This window comes from Eublepharis macularius, chromosome 15 (assembly GCF_028583425.1).
Source record: "Eublepharis macularius isolate TG4126 chromosome 15, MPM_Emac_v1.0, whole genome shotgun sequence".
NCBI lineage: Eukaryota > Metazoa > Chordata > Lepidosauria > Squamata > Eublepharidae > Eublepharis > Eublepharis macularius.
Window position 1 is genome coordinate 34,694,561 of NC_072804.1, and position 15,939 is coordinate 34,710,499.

General features: G+C 44.2%; 1 protein-coding gene across 1 annotated transcript in view; it reads left to right on the forward strand.

Annotated features, from left to right (window-relative positions):
• The first annotated feature begins 8,475 nt into the window (after positions 1-8,475).
• The window catches only part of CSMD2 (CUB and Sushi multiple domains 2), a 490,403-nt gene continuing 482,939 nt past the window's right edge, over positions 8,476-15,939 (forward strand). The window contains exon 1 of the mRNA XM_054999125.1: positions 8,476-8,560. Within this exon, the coding sequence (XP_054855100.1) occupies positions 8,491-8,560 (70 nt within the window). The 5' untranslated portion in view covers positions 8,476-8,490. The remainder of the gene's footprint in view (positions 8,561-15,939) is intronic.

Genomic DNA, 15,939 nt, shown 5'->3' on the forward strand with positions numbered 1-15,939 from the left:
AGAGTTGATCAGCTATTGCTCTCTCAATCACTTTGCCCAGAAAGAGACTGGGTGATAATTGGTCACGTCATTTTTATCTGAGGATTTTTTTTTTAATTAGTGGGTAGGTAACCGCCTATTTGAGTGGCTGAGGGAAGGTGCCTTGAGTTAGTGACAGATTCACGATAGACCTCATTTATGTGGTCCTTATTTGATGTTAACAGCTAAGATGGGCAAGGATCCAGCAGAGAAATAACATTTATTTGCTGCTCTTATTGCTGCTTCAAGTAGTGGCTTTAGCAGATGCCAGGATTCTCTCAAGATCCCACATTGTAACTGGTTCGAAGTGGCCCATACATGAACCAGATGGTGTATTAAGCATTTCTTCCACCTTGTTTGTATTATAGCTGACATCCAGATCAGAGAGTATTCAAGCTATTTTATCAGCAAAAAGCTTTGCAAAGGCCTCGTGGCTAATTGTCTGTTCTTGAGGCTAACAGTTCAGATTCAGGAGTTAAAAGATGTATCTACCTTGAACAACCGAGATGGTCATGAACTAGCTGATATAATGGTTGCAGAAAAATAACATTTCTTTGCTGCTCTCATTTCTGCTTCATAGGTCTTCCAATGGGCTCTGTAAAAAATCTCTCTTCGTTTCAGCGTGAGTTTTCCACCAGTGTCTTTCTAGGTGTCTTCCAGGGCCGTTTTCACACATCTTACCAGCTGCGGAACATCGCGCAAAGCTCCCGGAACAACAGCGTCTTCCTGGCGTGATTTCCCGTCATCACTCTTGTTCTCGCGTGATATCGCACCAGGTAGACGCTGTCGTTCTGGGAGCTTTGAGCGATGTTCCACAGCCAGTAAGACATGTGAAAACAGCCCACCTCTCTTTACGTCACCCTACTCTGTGGTAAACCATGGGGCTGGCTTCAGTCCCAAAGGATGGAGAGGTCAGCAAGGAGCCGTGATGTCAATAGCTTCGAGGAGCTTTGCGTTCCAAGCTCCTTAAACAGCCTCAATAGAGCATCCTAAAATCCCCCAGGGCATTTTGAAATCTAGAAGGATCGATGAGCCTTTGTGGGTGAATCATTTTAACGGGTCTTCCCTTTTTCCAGGGTGTTGGGACTATATTCACTTTTGCCTTCAGCAGTGGGTGGACATCCCATGGTTTGGGCCAAATCTCCAACCCTGGAATAAGACTTTCCCTCAAATGTTCAGTGCAAAAATGTCCCAGATGTGGCCTCTTTTGTGCATAGGGTCTGTCACTATTTGAGAGATGCCCAGGGCTGTCAGGGAAGCTATAAAATCTGGGGCGGATCCTGACATGGAACATTCAGCATGGGTGTTAAAGTCCCCCAAAACAATCAGTCTAGGTGTCTTCCAACACCACATCCAGGAGCACTTCTGCCAACTCAGAAAAAGTGCTTACTGGGTAGCTGGGCAGTTGGTAAACAAACAGAATACCTTAGCTATTTTCAGTTCCCAGTGAAAGGAACATACAGTCAATACCAGCTATAGCTTGCATCAGAAGTCCGTGGAAGTTGAAAGATCCCCAGAAACAAGTGCAGCTTATTTTGAAATTGAATTTGAAAGGAAAGTACAAGTTGCAGCTGCTTTGAAATTGATGCAATATGCATGTAGGAGCTAAGCCCGATGAGAAGGTGAGAAGCCACACTTGAGCTTCCAAATTGCCGTCAAGGCCAGCCCTACACAAAGCATGTTGTAGTTTATCAAGGTACAAGAGTTCTGGGAGCAAAACACAGTGGCAGACCTGCTCTGCTCCTTTCACTGGTTCCTGAGCCCTCTCTGCCTTCCTCATTCTGTACTCTTGCTTAGATGTTCCACCTCCTTTAATATTTCAGCGGATCTGTCTTTCATCCTGCTTTCCCACGGACAGTGTTTTCAGAGATGGCTGTTGCCTGGGGCACATCTCTAGTTAAGAAGTTGTAATAATTTCCCTAGTGAGTATTGTGTCTAGTCTTGCACCAAATGAGACATATTCCTGGCCCAGATCCAGCAGAGACTTGACTTTTGGTTCACAACCTGTTGTTTAAAGGGGAATGATAGCTGGGCAGAAACCCAATTCGGATGGGAAGGGCAAAGGGAATCCAACCCTGCCATTCCTGTGTGATTTTACAAATCAAAACTGCAGCCTCTCTGCCATTATTAGCCATTTAATGGAGGGAAAGGCTAGCTTGCTCATCTTTCCCTTATCTATTTAAATAACAGATTCTAACCATGTGGGGATGCTTGTTTTGAATTGAAAAACCATCATCAGAGGTTTGACTTCCCCTTGTGGCTTTACTGTAATTATGTGTGAAGTTAGGATTTTTTAAAACCCAGTGTACATCCCTTCACACTTATGGATAGGGCTAGCATGCACAAACTAGCGATGCATGATGGGATACCATTCGTGCATCTTGGAGGAGCGCAGAAGAAACCCGTGCCAACACAGTTTACAGGAAAGCAATAGACAAGTTTACAGGAAAGCAATAGGGAGACGTGTAAGTCTGTTAGCATGTCGTTTGGGGGTCATTCATATTGTGTAGTTTGGCTCTTAGACTGGAGTCAGTCTGTTTAGGATTTCACTCCAAATTTATTTCATTAGTAGCTTTCAGGAGTCACAGGCCGCTTCTTTGCATGGTTTTGCTAAGGGAACCTACTCTCCCTACTTTGTTGTTAGCATTTTAAAGGGGCTGGAGGGATTGTGATGTCTTTTCCTCCTTTAACATGCCCTGTGGATTCAGGGGATCCCCACCCCAGGTCTCATTGCCCACCACTGCTGGAAGCGGCAGCAGGAGAAACATGAAAAAGAAAAATAAGGTCTTGTCTACTCACAGAAAGTTCCTACAAGGCCTTATTTTTCTTTTCAAGTTTTTTCCTGGAAAACTGTAGTCCCCCCAACATTCCCACCAGTTGCCAAACACTTCCTGCAATGCTAACTAGTTGCATAGCTGGGGAATGGCCGGTTATAAATGGCAAAAATTGAAACCCTGTTCCCCTTCCTTAACACCAAGCCCCAGAAGGCAATAGTAACTGGGTTGTGCCTTAGAGCCAAGCTAGAAGTAGGGTTACCAGCCTCCAGGTAGTAGCTGGAGATTCCCCAGAATTACAACTGGTCTCCAGGCCACAGAGATCAGTTCACCTGGAGAAAATGGCTACTTTGTGGGGTGGACTCTATGGAATTATGCCATGCCAAGGTCCTTTCTCTCCCCAAACCCCTCTTTCTCCAGGTTTCACGCCCTAGATCTCCAGGAATTTCCCAACTTGGAGCTGGCAACCCTAGCTAGAAGTAACGAATTACACTTGAATGGCAAGTGAACAGACTCACGTGTATTCCTCCCTGTTCACTTGCACTTCACTATGTGATCGAGTGGAGTGCAAGTGAACAAGGAGGAACACACATGAGGGCCAAGCTACAAGTGACGAATGACACTTGAACAGCAAGTGTATTTCTCCCTGTTCACTTGCCCTCCACTCAATCCACTTGCCGTTCAAGTGTCATTCGTCACTTGTAGCTTGGCCCTGAGTCTGTTCACTTGCCATTCAAGTGTAATTTGTCACTTCTAGCTTGGTCCTTAGTTGCAATAAAGATATGTGTCTGTTCTTTTAGGTTAATGGGGGGCTTTCTCTCTCTGCCTGTCAAAATTATGTGAGTCTCATATTTTAATTCAGAAATAATAATTTTAAAAAATGTGTGCCTCAGTATAGGGAAAAAAGGATTAAAATTTTAGACTAGACAAGATAAAGGGGAATAAAGTTGTTTGAATTCGTAGAAAGGCATTAGGAATTGTACATCAGAAGCGGAAGACGGCCACTGATTTGATTCTACTAAATCTGCTTTACATCCGATTGGAATCTTTTTGGCTGTGAGTTCTTAGAGCAGAACCACAAGTGACAAAAGGCACAGATTGGACACTTGTCTGCTTCCCTCAAGTTTTGATGGGAAATGTAGGCATCCTGGTCTCGCAGCTTCGCTCTCTGACTGCTGTCCAATGGACTTTTCAACTGTCACTTGTCCAACATTCCGCCAAGTTGCCTACATTTCCCATCAAAACTTGAGGGAAGCAGACAAGTGTCCAATCTGTGCCTTTTGTCACTTGTGGTTCTGCTCTTAGACTGTTTCTGGAGTTTAAAAACAACAAAAAACAGGTTGGCTAGCAGTAGAGGCCTTTTACATAGTAGCATTTTATATCTTAAGCTGATGGAAGCCAAGGGGAGGAAAGGGTTTTTTTTCCACTTTCAAATTAAAATCCACATTTAAATCTATTTTGTAAATTGTCTTAGCCAGGTGAGAAGCAGTCGGATTAGAAGATAAAACTGTAATTTGGTTGTTGGGGGTTTTCCGGGCTGTCTTGCCGTGGTCTTGGCATTGTAGTTCCTGACGTTTCGCCAGCAGCTGTGGCTGGCATCTTCAGAGGTGTAGCACCAAAAGACAGAGATCTCTCAGTGAGATCAGTGACTGAGAGATCTCTGTCTTTTGGTGCTACACCTCTGAAGATGCCAGCCACAGCTGCTGGCGAAACGTCAGGAACTACAATGCCAAGACCACGGCAAGACAGCCCGGAAAACCCCCAACAACCATCGTTCTCCGGCCGTGAAAGCCTTCGACAAAACTGTAATTGTTCGTCAGAAATGTTCATGAGCCGTTTCCTGGCTGTGTCAATAGAACAGCTGGGAATTAATACCTGGGATTGAATATGCTAGTTCAGAAATGGTTGCTGAACAAAAAAAAAGGTTGTTAATAAAATTAACAGTTGCCATCTAGCTAAGGAAGAAAAGCTGTTCAGAGAGAGAGAAATGAGGCTTCAGAATGTCACCAAGAATTATTCTTAATTCATATACAAAGACAGCCTTTTCAAGCCAAGCCCATGAATTGCTGTGTTGGCAACTAAAATGTAAATGAAGGGCATTACTTTTTAATCAAAATGGATGAGCAGATGAAGCTGAGTCAGACCATTGGTCCAACTAGCTCAGTACTTTTGATGGGTAGCAGTCTTGAAGGCCCGTGGCGCAGAGCGGTAAGCTGCAGTACTGCAGTCCAAGCTCTGCCCATGACCTGAGTTCAATCCTGGAGGAAGCCGGGTTCAGGTAGCTGGCTCAAGGTTGACTCAGTCTTCCATCCTTCCGAGGTCGGTAAAATGAGTACCCAGTTTCCTGGGGGGGAAGTGTAGATTACTGGGGAAGGCAATGGCAAACCACCCCATTAAAAAGCCCGCCAAGAAAACATTGTGATACGACATCCCCTATGGGTCAGTAATGGTGCTTGCACAGGGGACTACCTTTACCTACCTAGTCTTGGAGGATCTTGCAAGATCTTAGCGCCTCCCTTGCTTTAGAAGATTCCTTCTGTTTCCATTCATCCCAAAACCTGTCAGCATCTCAGGAGCAAAGGTGCATGCTAAAAAGCCTGCTTTCTGCACTCGGTAACCCAACCGCTATGTAAATGAAGCTGAATTCTGCGTCCCATAAATTACGCCCATTAAGGCCACAATCCGAAGTAGCACTTTTGCCAGGAGGTGAGTCTCATTGATCGTGCTGAGATTTACTTCCAAGAAAACTTGTTTACGATTAAGCAGTAAGTAGTATTAAAGCATTGAGAGTAAATATGCATATTTTTCTTGCACTGAATAATTAATCCTCCACTGTTTACTATTCTACATAATTGATCCTATTTTTGTTAGCCATCGAGCTTGGCTAGGGAGCCAGGAGTCTTATTCAGCAACATATCCATCTTCTGAGAGCTTCCAGGCATTATCTGCTTGCGTTTGAGGATATTTTTGTTAGATGTGCTAGAAACATGCTCTTCTTTTAAATGAAAGCTGCAGTGCTTGAGAAGCTGAATTCTCTGCCCCACCCGAACAGAACGCTATGCTTTTTCATCAGAGCCCTCAGCCCCTAGCAAAGCTTATTTGAAATTGAAGAACATTATTATGCATTCAGATGTGAGGTCAGTGCACATCTTAAGGCCCTGACCATAAGTGTGTGCATGTGAACTGCCTCTCTACACCCAATCAGATGCCTAGGTTGAGAATGGTGGTTCACCTCCCCCCCCACCCCATGTAGAGCTTCACATGGGTTGAAGTTGAGTTCCTTCAACTCATTACCTGCTAGTAGAGCTCTCCTAATTTTAGATGTGCCACAGGTTAGCCAATCATCTTGGACTTGTGATGGTGTTATGATAAATACAATTTGAGTTGTGTTGAAGCTATTTCAGGACTGTTGCATCATATACCAAAATGGGTACCAGCCCACTCAAACCTATTTCAAATAAAACAATCGTGCCAATTTTGTTATGCAAAATAGCTCTTGGTTGCACTCCAGAGTGTACTAAGTTCACAACTGGTCATTAATCCTGTGAGTTACAATGAATGCATGAATAAATGACATAGGAACGGTTATATTCTCAGTTCCCTTCTTCAGAGGTGACCATGTAACATTTCAGAATTTGGACCCTCTTCCAACTGGCACACCATGCCCCTGGTTCTTCCATTTATTTTCTGTCTGTGCTTTGGGTTTCCTTATTATTAAAATGTTATATTGGTATTAGCTGTCCTTCCAGGAGCTCAGAGCAGTGTATGAATCACAGAACAGCCCGGTGAGGTAGGATAAACTGAGAGACAGGAACGTCCAAAGACCACCAGTGAGAGTTTGAAACCAGGGCTGCATTCAGACATCCCTTTAAGATGACACATGCATGAACCCAGCTCGTTGTTACACTTGCTTGTGTGCTTCTCTTCTCCTTCTGCTCCATGAGGCAGATCCTGTCAAGAAAGTAACGTAACTTATGAATGCAAGAAGGCAAGTAAATTCTGATTGGGATTGTAAGCCTGTCTTAAAACCTGTTTATGCCAAGGGAAAAACATGCCATGATCAACTTACTCAAACCACAGATTAAGCTGTCATATAATAACAATAATGAATCATTACAATCATTTATGAAGTGCCATTTATAATCAATTATTCTGGAATGCACACAAGAATAATAACTACTGAGCGCAAAAATCATTCAGGCATCAACAGAATACACAGAACATATTTAAATCATATTAGTAAACCAGCCTAGCAGTGTAGGAAAAGTACAATCATAAACTTCTAAAGTGCAAAGTGGTAATGCTGGTAACCTCCAACATAAATTAGTATTCTGTAATAGCAGCAATTCCAAAGTGCTGGTGCCAGTATAAAGTGTCCGTGCTTCTCAGAGTAAATTACATGTAGATACAGCTATACATTTCATGCAAAGAGATAAGGTGCAATCCAATTTAGAGAAGGGATATATCTTCTAGATTTCTCCACTTTAAAAAAAAAAAAAACCTGTTTGTGGCAGGAAAATGAACTCTGGTTGACCTGCATGTCTGCATTTGCAGGTCACATTTTTTACCTGGGACTCTGCACCCAGGAAGGGAAGAACACATCATGTTTGTGAGCACAAGTTGGGCCCAAACACGTATAGGCTTAAAATGGATTCTGAATGCAGTCCTGCAGTTTTCCCTGATCCACACTCCATGCTCCAAGCACTGCACTGCTCCAGCTTCTATAAGAAAGAAGCACATTGTGAGCAGCAGATATGTGGGACATTTGGTTCTTCATGTGGTTCTGATTAGAGATGGGCACGAACAGGAAAAAAACCCAAACACGATATTCATTGCCATCCACAAACAGGGATTCACGAACATCGATGGATATGACATGTTCACGAACATGTCTATAGTTGGAGGTTTGTGGGAGCCAGAATGGACCCTTTGGGACTTAGCTGAACTTGAGCCGGAGAAAGGAGAGTCCATGGGTCTCCCCCTTTCATGTCATTTTCTCTTCACAGTGGCAAAAACTGGACTGTCTGCTGGAAGCTACTTTGAGGGGTTACAAACTGACCTTCCCAATGTCCAATACCCACCAAATTTGTAGGGAAAATAGTCCTCACTGTCCTCTGAAGACCCCCCAAGTTTCAGAGAGATTGGACCCTGAGAAAGCCATGATCCATGGGTCCCTCCCTTTCCTGTCATTTTCTTTTCACAGTGGCTAAAACTGGACTGTCTGCTGGAAGCTACTTTGAGGGGTTACAAGCCAGAAGGAAAGCCAGAAGGAGTTCAGACAGCGTTCAGACAGTCCATGCCTATGTTGCCAGAGGAATTGATTGAAAGGCGCCAGACTGTCTGGCTTTACGAATGGCTGACGAACGCCATGAAGAGGGCTTGGAACAAACACATGTTCGCCGGGAACGGGGCCTCACGAACAGCTTGCTTGTGAACAGCTGATTGGGCTGCTTTCTTGTTCGTATTGCTGTTCATGCCCATCTCTATTTCTCTGTTTCTGATTTGCCCCACAGATTGTGTCACCCAGTTTTACAATATCCTCTCATTATAAGACAAAAGTCATGTGTTTTCCAGACAGGATGGTGATCCAGTGACTCTGTATTTAAGTCTGGATGTCTTAATGTGAGACTTTTTCTCTTTTTGACTGTGTTCCAGGTTAACCGGTTTCCAGTTGCCTCCTCCCATCGTGAGTACTGGGATGGTGCTATCCTTGTGGCTTGTGAGCGATTATGCAGTCAGTGCTCAAGGTTTCCTGGCAAACTACGAAGGTAGGCGTGCTTTCTGAAGTGCTGATCTATATACTGAAATGGCTGATTTTAGAAATTAACATCCACGCGCTTTTTTTGGAGGCATCAAATTCTGTTTTGCCTCTCAGAACGTTTCACTCCGTAATGTCCTTTCTGAAAGTGCACACTCAGATCTGATAACTGTGCATGTGGACAGACTCTGGTTTTGGTTTTCCTTGTTGTCCTTCTACTATTTCTTAGAAAAAATACTTTTTAAAATACCAGAGGACTTAGAAGTCATTGGGCTAGAAGTGTGCTGTTTTGAATCTGTTTGCTAACAAAGAGGTCGACCTTTCCTTCCAAATGAAAACATGCTTTAGGTTGATTGTTTGTCCATTTTTATCTTTTCCCAGCTACTGTGCTTGGGGTGGTGAGTTGGTTGTTGTGCTGAGCTGAGAAAGAGAGTCGCTGTTGTGAGGAAACGGCAATGGGATGAGTCCTGGAACAGATCTCTTGCTGGCAAAAGGGACTTCCTCCAGTGGGGCAGGTTGTTCTCACTTTCCCAGTTCCACTGCAGACCAGAATGCCCCAGATATGCTACTGTCAGAGGGGTGAGGGACCCTGCAGGACCCCACAGGAACATCATAAAGGGGGAGTTGGAGGTCTGCTGTGGGTAGGGGGAAATGCTCTCTGTTCGCGGAAATTTCCTGTTGGATTCAACCCAGAGTTTGCCCTTCATTTCTAACAGATGTCTTCCTCCTGAAGACTTCCTTCGAATATTTTAGCCCAGCCCCTCTATTCACTCCCTCTCTCTGTCTCCTCTGTGTATGAGCTGTCAAGCAGAACTGGCTTAAGACAACCCCTATAAGGGGTTTTCAAGACAAGAAATGAGCAGAGGTGCTTTACCATTGCCTCCTTCTGCTGAGCAATCTCTGTCTTCCTTGGCAGTCTCCCATCCACGTACTGACCCGTACCAACCCTGCTTAGCTTCTGAGATCTGGCAAGATCAGGCTATACCATGCCTCCTTCCTTCCTCTTCTTATTCTAATAATGGGCTTTTGCCAATGTAATTAAAGCTGCTGCTATTTCTACACATGAAAAAGCTCCTAAACAAAGCTGCTACTGTTGGTGTAGGCCATCGGAGGGGGTCCACTTCAAGTTCTCCCCCTCTTTCACATATAACATGAAGGAGACCTTGCACGAGTACTTTCTGTGCTGCCATCAGCTGCCAGTGACTGCCTCTGCACAGTACGATGGATTGCAACTTGGGGCTGTCACATACTATGATATCCTAATGTATGATTTCAGCAATGACTTCAGACTTTTGTTCTTCAAGCTGAAAAATCTGATTGGGACCCCTCTCTTCCACTTCTTGCAATCCACGAGGAAGCTCTCCAGCACAAGTCTTTTTGAGCCAAGTAAGATTGTTAATTTCTGAAAGGTTTGCACTGCAGTACTGCCTGGTGGATTGAACCCCATCACTCACTTTTGCCTTCCTCCCTTTCTGTGGCCTTTAAAAGCACCCCAAATTTACCTCCTCTCTCTGTGTTTTTTTGCCTCTCAAATCACCTTTAACATCTTCCAGCTGATGGTAGACATATCTTTAATCTGTTTATTTTAAACAGGCATCCTTGGAGCCTGTCTCCTCGCTTCACACTTTCAGTTACGGTACTCTTATTATTTTTGACTTTTTGTTTGTAAACCACAGGCACCTGGGATATCTGTCTGAGATTTTCTGCAGGTATTTTGCTTTCGGTCCAACACTGTGAAAATTGCTGCTTCTTTGGTTCCTGTGTAAAAACCCCTCTTCTGTGCAAATGTGGTTCTTTACATAACCCAAACAGATAAAGCTATCCCTGCAGAGGTGGCCTGGCAAGCTGTCTCCTAGTTATCCTGGGTACCAGAAATAAATTGTTTTATCATTTATAATAATAAGTAGAATTTCAGCCAAAGATTTTTTGGCTCTGCAGATGAAGACATTTTCTCTGCAGTGTCTGTATTTTTGTTGGATCATTTTTTTCCAAATAAATTCTGCAGTAGACAGGATAACTTCGGGGGGCTGTGTACTTTACACTGAGGTAACCTAATTTTTTTACCAGCAGTAGAATTCTGGGACCTGTATACATTATGCAAGTTAATAATTTATACAGGTAGTAGATTTGCATACTTTACACTGCAATTTAGATGATTTGCATAATTTATTCTGCTTTTGCTGGCTGTGCTGAGGCACCGAGTGCTATGCAGGCCAGAAAAGCTTCATCCCCAATGAATGGAAATCTCACTCATCTGGCCTGCTGGCGTCTGAGATCTCAGCACACTTTGACACGTATCTTCTCTGTCACAAGGGTGAAGGTTACGGAATTGCTTTTTGGTTTTAAAGACTCCTTCTTCAGAAAGATGGTTCAAGATAGGTTGCCATGTCAGTTTGTCTGTAGCAGTCGAAAAGAGCAAGAGTCCAGTAGCCTCTATAAGACTGAAGAAGTGAGCTGTGACTCACAAAAGCTCATACCCTGCCAAAAATGTTGTTAGTCTTATAGGTGCTGCTGAACTCTTGCTCTTCAGGAAGATAAAATCTGGACTTTGCATTTTTGTGGAACAGTGACTTGCACTCCTGCTATATCTGTCAGGCATGTTCCTTACTATTCAATCTGTCAAACATGTTCGTTATTCAATCATTCTTTGTGAGAGACCCTAATTAAAGGGAGTGAATCAGGTTGATCACTTAACTTGCCTGTTCTACTGTACCAAGATTTTCTGCCTGTTTTGTGGGTCAGCATCATGGAGCTAGGCAGAGTTTTTTTTCTGGGAAAAGAGGTGGTGGAACTCAGTGGGTTGCCAGCACAGGGGGCAACTCTCAATGGGAGGTAGTGCCCCTGGTACCACATGTGCACGTGCACAGTGTGCGCATGCTTCCAGGGCCAATGACGTCACTTTGGGTCTGCTAGAACATGGGGGGAGTTTTTAAAAGTTTAAATCGCCCTCGCCAAAAATGGTGGCCCCGCCCCCTGTTCTCCAGACAGAGGGGAGTTTAGATTATCCTCCGTGTTGCTCCAGCAGCGTGGAGGGCAGTCTAAGCTCCCCTCTGTCTGGAGATCAGGGGGCGTGGCCACCAGCCATGTGTCCCTTTTCAAGAGGTTCCAGAACTCCATTCCACCGCGTTCCAGCTGAAAAAAAAGCCCTGCTAGGGTTGCCAAACTCCAGGTTGGGCCTGGTGTTCTCTGTGAATTACAACTGGTCTCCAGATGACAGAAAATGGCTGCTTTGGAAGAATGGACTCCATGGCATTATACCCTGGACAGGTCCCTACGCTCCCCAAACATTACCCTCCCCAGGCTTCATCTCCACATCTCCAGGAACTTCCCATCCCATAGCTGGCAACCGTACTTGGAGCACATAGGGTTTTCCCTTGTAAGGGAAAGTCTTTATTCCAGACCTGGTTTGTGTGGGACTTCTCAGTTGTACATCATGCTCTGTCGAAGAATTTGGTGGTGTATATGCTACTGTGAAATTGCTCCAAAATAGCATTCTTCTTACCTCTAAATGTAGATCTCAAGTGCTTGGAACGCTTGAAAGGCTTCATATAAATAATAATAGTAATAATACTAATATTTAAACTCAAACACAGTGCTTTGGATGTGACAGCTCAGCACTGGAGAGATTTAGCTATTGTGGCAGAATAAAAGGCAGCGTGCATCTAAATGTTGCCAGTACATTGTACAACAATTAGTAGGTGGCCTCCCTCCTGCCCAACAAAAGTAATCTGCTGAACATATTTGTAAATTCTTCTTCTTACTCATTAGGGCTATGTAATTGCTCCTTGGCTGATTCCGCACACGTTGGATAGTGCACTTTCAATGCACTTTATCAATCGTTTGAGGTGGATTTTTTGTTCCACACACAAAATAATCCATTCCAAATGATCTATAAAGAGGATTGGAAGTACATTATCCAACGTGTGCGGAATCTGCCCTGGTCTCTCTTCTGCATGTTTTCCCCTTAGCATAGAGGCAAAAAGGTGATATTTGTGTGTCAAAACATATGAAGCTGTTCATACTGAATCAGACTGTTGGTTCATCTGTTTTGGTACTGCCCATTCAGATTGGCAGTGCATCTCCAGGGTCTCGGGCATCTCTCTAAATTGGGTGAGTGGGCAACAACAATGCAAGCAAAGTTCAGTTCAAACAAAGCTCATTAGATCAAAAAAAAATCCTAACTTTAGATATGTACTGATGAAGTCTGAAATGGCCAAGTTTGAGAAGGGGAAGAGATCTTGGGGTTGTATTGGATGGCTTGATGAAATTGTCAACTTGGGCCGTTTCCACACGGCTTACCTTGTTTTGGAAAACAGCGAAATCTTGCACGAAATCACACGAGAAGATGCTGTTATCACGCTAAATCGCGCGGGAAGACGTGATAACAGCGTCTTCTCGCGAGATTTCGCACGAGATTTCACTGTTTTCCGGAACAAGGTAAGCCGTGTGGAAACGGCCTTGGTGTGTGGTGGCTGTTATGTGTTGCTTGAGCAGAACAAAGGCTCCTGAGGGCTACAAAGCTATTGGTGTTTGGGTGCCGGCACGGCCAATCAGAACTGTTGCTTTGTAGTCCCATCACTGTGCTAAAAAGTAAAGACTTGTATATAGTTCATGCAAACGAAGGATTCTAGCTGCTTACATTGTATTGGTTGTTGTAAAAGTGGGAGTGGTTTCTACAATATAAATTGGTTGCTGTTGAGCCTGAGTCTTCAATCTGTCTGCTTCCAGTCTCCAATAAAGATGTTTATTATAATAAAGAGCTGTTAATGTCAACATACAATAGTGGCAGTGAAAAAGGCAAACACCATGCTGGGGATTTTTAGGAACGGAATTGAAAATGGCTATTATTGTAAAGCTTGTGTCTAACACTATGGTGTGGCCTTATTTAGAATACTTGTGTGTCTCCAATCCCCGTGTCTCAAAAAGGATATTGCAGAGCTGGAAAAAGTAAAGATGAGGGCAGCCCAAGGTGATTAGGGGTTAGAAGAAAGGCTAAAGAATCTGGGATGTTTGAGTTTAGAAAAAATATGACTAAGCCGAGGGAGGGGGTGCGCTTGATAAAGGTTTATAAAATTATGTATGAGATGGAGACCGTGGATAGAGAGAACTTTTTCTCCTTCTCCCAAAATACTAGCAGTTGGGACCCCCAATGAAGTTGATGAGCAATAGATTGAGGGAATACTGCTTTATTCAATTAATAATTCAGATGTGGAGTTCACTGCCAGTGGGTGTTGTGATGGCCACACAAGCCTAGATGGTTTAATTCGATTCTTGGATGGCAGGTCTGTCAATGGCTACTGGCCATGGTGACTAGAGGCAACCTCCTCATCCAAAATTCTGTTAGCCAATGCTAAGCAGCATTATTTGGGGAAGGGCTTGACCTCTATGACCTACTTGTTGGCCCTCAATGTAGAGTTTCCAGGTCCCCCTGGCAAATAATGGAGAGGAGTGGGGAGCAATGGATTCCCTACCTTGTGTGTGTGGTTCATGGCGCCTTTTGTTGACGTCACTTCTGGTGCAACCTGGAAATGATGGCATTGCACCAAGGCCAGTTCTTTAGGATTTGGCCCTGCTGAAACACTGTCGCTTTCAGGTTGTGCTGGAAATGACATCATAGGCTGTATACTTGGGTGCATTCACAGCCATTTCCTGGCCTGCCTCCCATTCTCCAGTGGGCATCTCTGGGTGGTTGGCCTCCTCCTGCCAGTGAACGATGGGCAAAGGCTACAATCACTAGGAGGTTGCCTGTCAGCAGTGGAATCCTCGTAGGCTACCTCTACAGCAAGCAGCTGGCCACTGTGTGACAAAGGATGCTGGACTAGATGGACCACTGTTCTGATCCAACTGGGCTCTGCTAATGTGTTTGTGTTCTTATATTCACGTAGAGGAGGATGCTTCTGCTGGAGATGACAGGGTTTGAACCTGGGGGCCTTGTGAATGCAAACCATGTGGTCTGAGTTGCAGCCCCCTTCCCTAATGGTGGCACAGGCTGCTGTACTGTGTGGCACCTGCTCTGCATCTAGGGTTGCCAACTCTGGCATGGAAGTTTTCTGGAGATTTAGGGGTGATGCCTAAAGAGGAGCTTCTTTTTCTTATGGACTTTGTGGTCCATGGGGACTCGACAATGGCAGAAAGGGCTTTTCAGATCCTTTGTCTTAAGGGTCACAACCAAGTACTGTGAAAAGAGGAAGAAGTTCCAGTCTTCCAGAACTTCTGAAGAAGTTCCAGAACTTCTTCCAGTCCTTTTGAATTCATTTTGACTGCTGAATTATTGGGAGTCCATGCTGCTAAAAACTCAAGAAGTTGGCCCTCAGATTTCCCAAACATTCACTGTGAGTTGACTTCTCTTTCTCTCTTTCTTAATGACCAGGGAGTGTTTGGTGGTGGTTCCTGGACGTTTTCACCATTCTAGTGGAATGATAGTGTGTGATTTGCAGGGCTTTTTTTCTGGGAAAAGAGGTGGTGGAACTCAGTGGGTTGGCAGCACACAGGCCAACTCCCGACAGGAGGTGGTCCCCCTGGTATGACATGCACTCCCTCAAAGCGCGCGTGCACTCCTGGGACCACTCCCAAGACCACAGGGCGCAACCACCCTCAGGAGTGCTCCCACAAGGGGGGGGGATTTAAATTGCCTTCCCCCCTTTGCTCTAGCTGGCTGGCACAAGTCAGCTGGAGCAAGGGGAGCCACACGACCATTTTCTAGAGGTTTCTGAATATAACCTCCATTTTCTGAAAAAAAGCCCTGCTTAAGTGTATTTCCCAGAATCCTTTGCAATGTGCCAATTCTCCATACCATTTGCCTAAGGATTGCTTGTCAAATGTGGCAGAAAATTTTCCTTGATATTCAGGGTGGAGTGAATCTAGCTGTAAGTCTAGATTTTTTTTTAGGTGGTTAAAGACGTTCTTTGCAAACTTAATAGGAATGCAAATGGTCTGGCCAGTTTTTTACCAGGTGCCTCTGCTTACGGAGAGGACTGAAATACCGCTGGTCCCCTGTTGTGGGATTATATATGCTAGCCACATAGGTACGATGTGAAATTAATTACAATTTTCACTACAGCATACCTGATGAATATATAGTGAGGTGACATTTAAAATAAATTGAGTGAGTGTTTTGCAGTAAGTGGGAAATCACTATGAATTCCGCACCACATCCTGGTTAATACCAACAACAGTTCATCATGAGTGGAGGCTGGGCTGGGTTTTTTTTTTTTTACTTTCAATAAGAGCATATTAATATTGTCTGCATGACAGAATTGCATTATAATTTATACACCGCTGCCTCTCGGCTGTCTTGTTGTTAGCGTGGAGGGCATGAGAAATAAATGTGTGTGGGTGTGTGTTGAGGGAAGAGAATTGTAACACAACGCCGGTCGCTTTTGTTCTTTT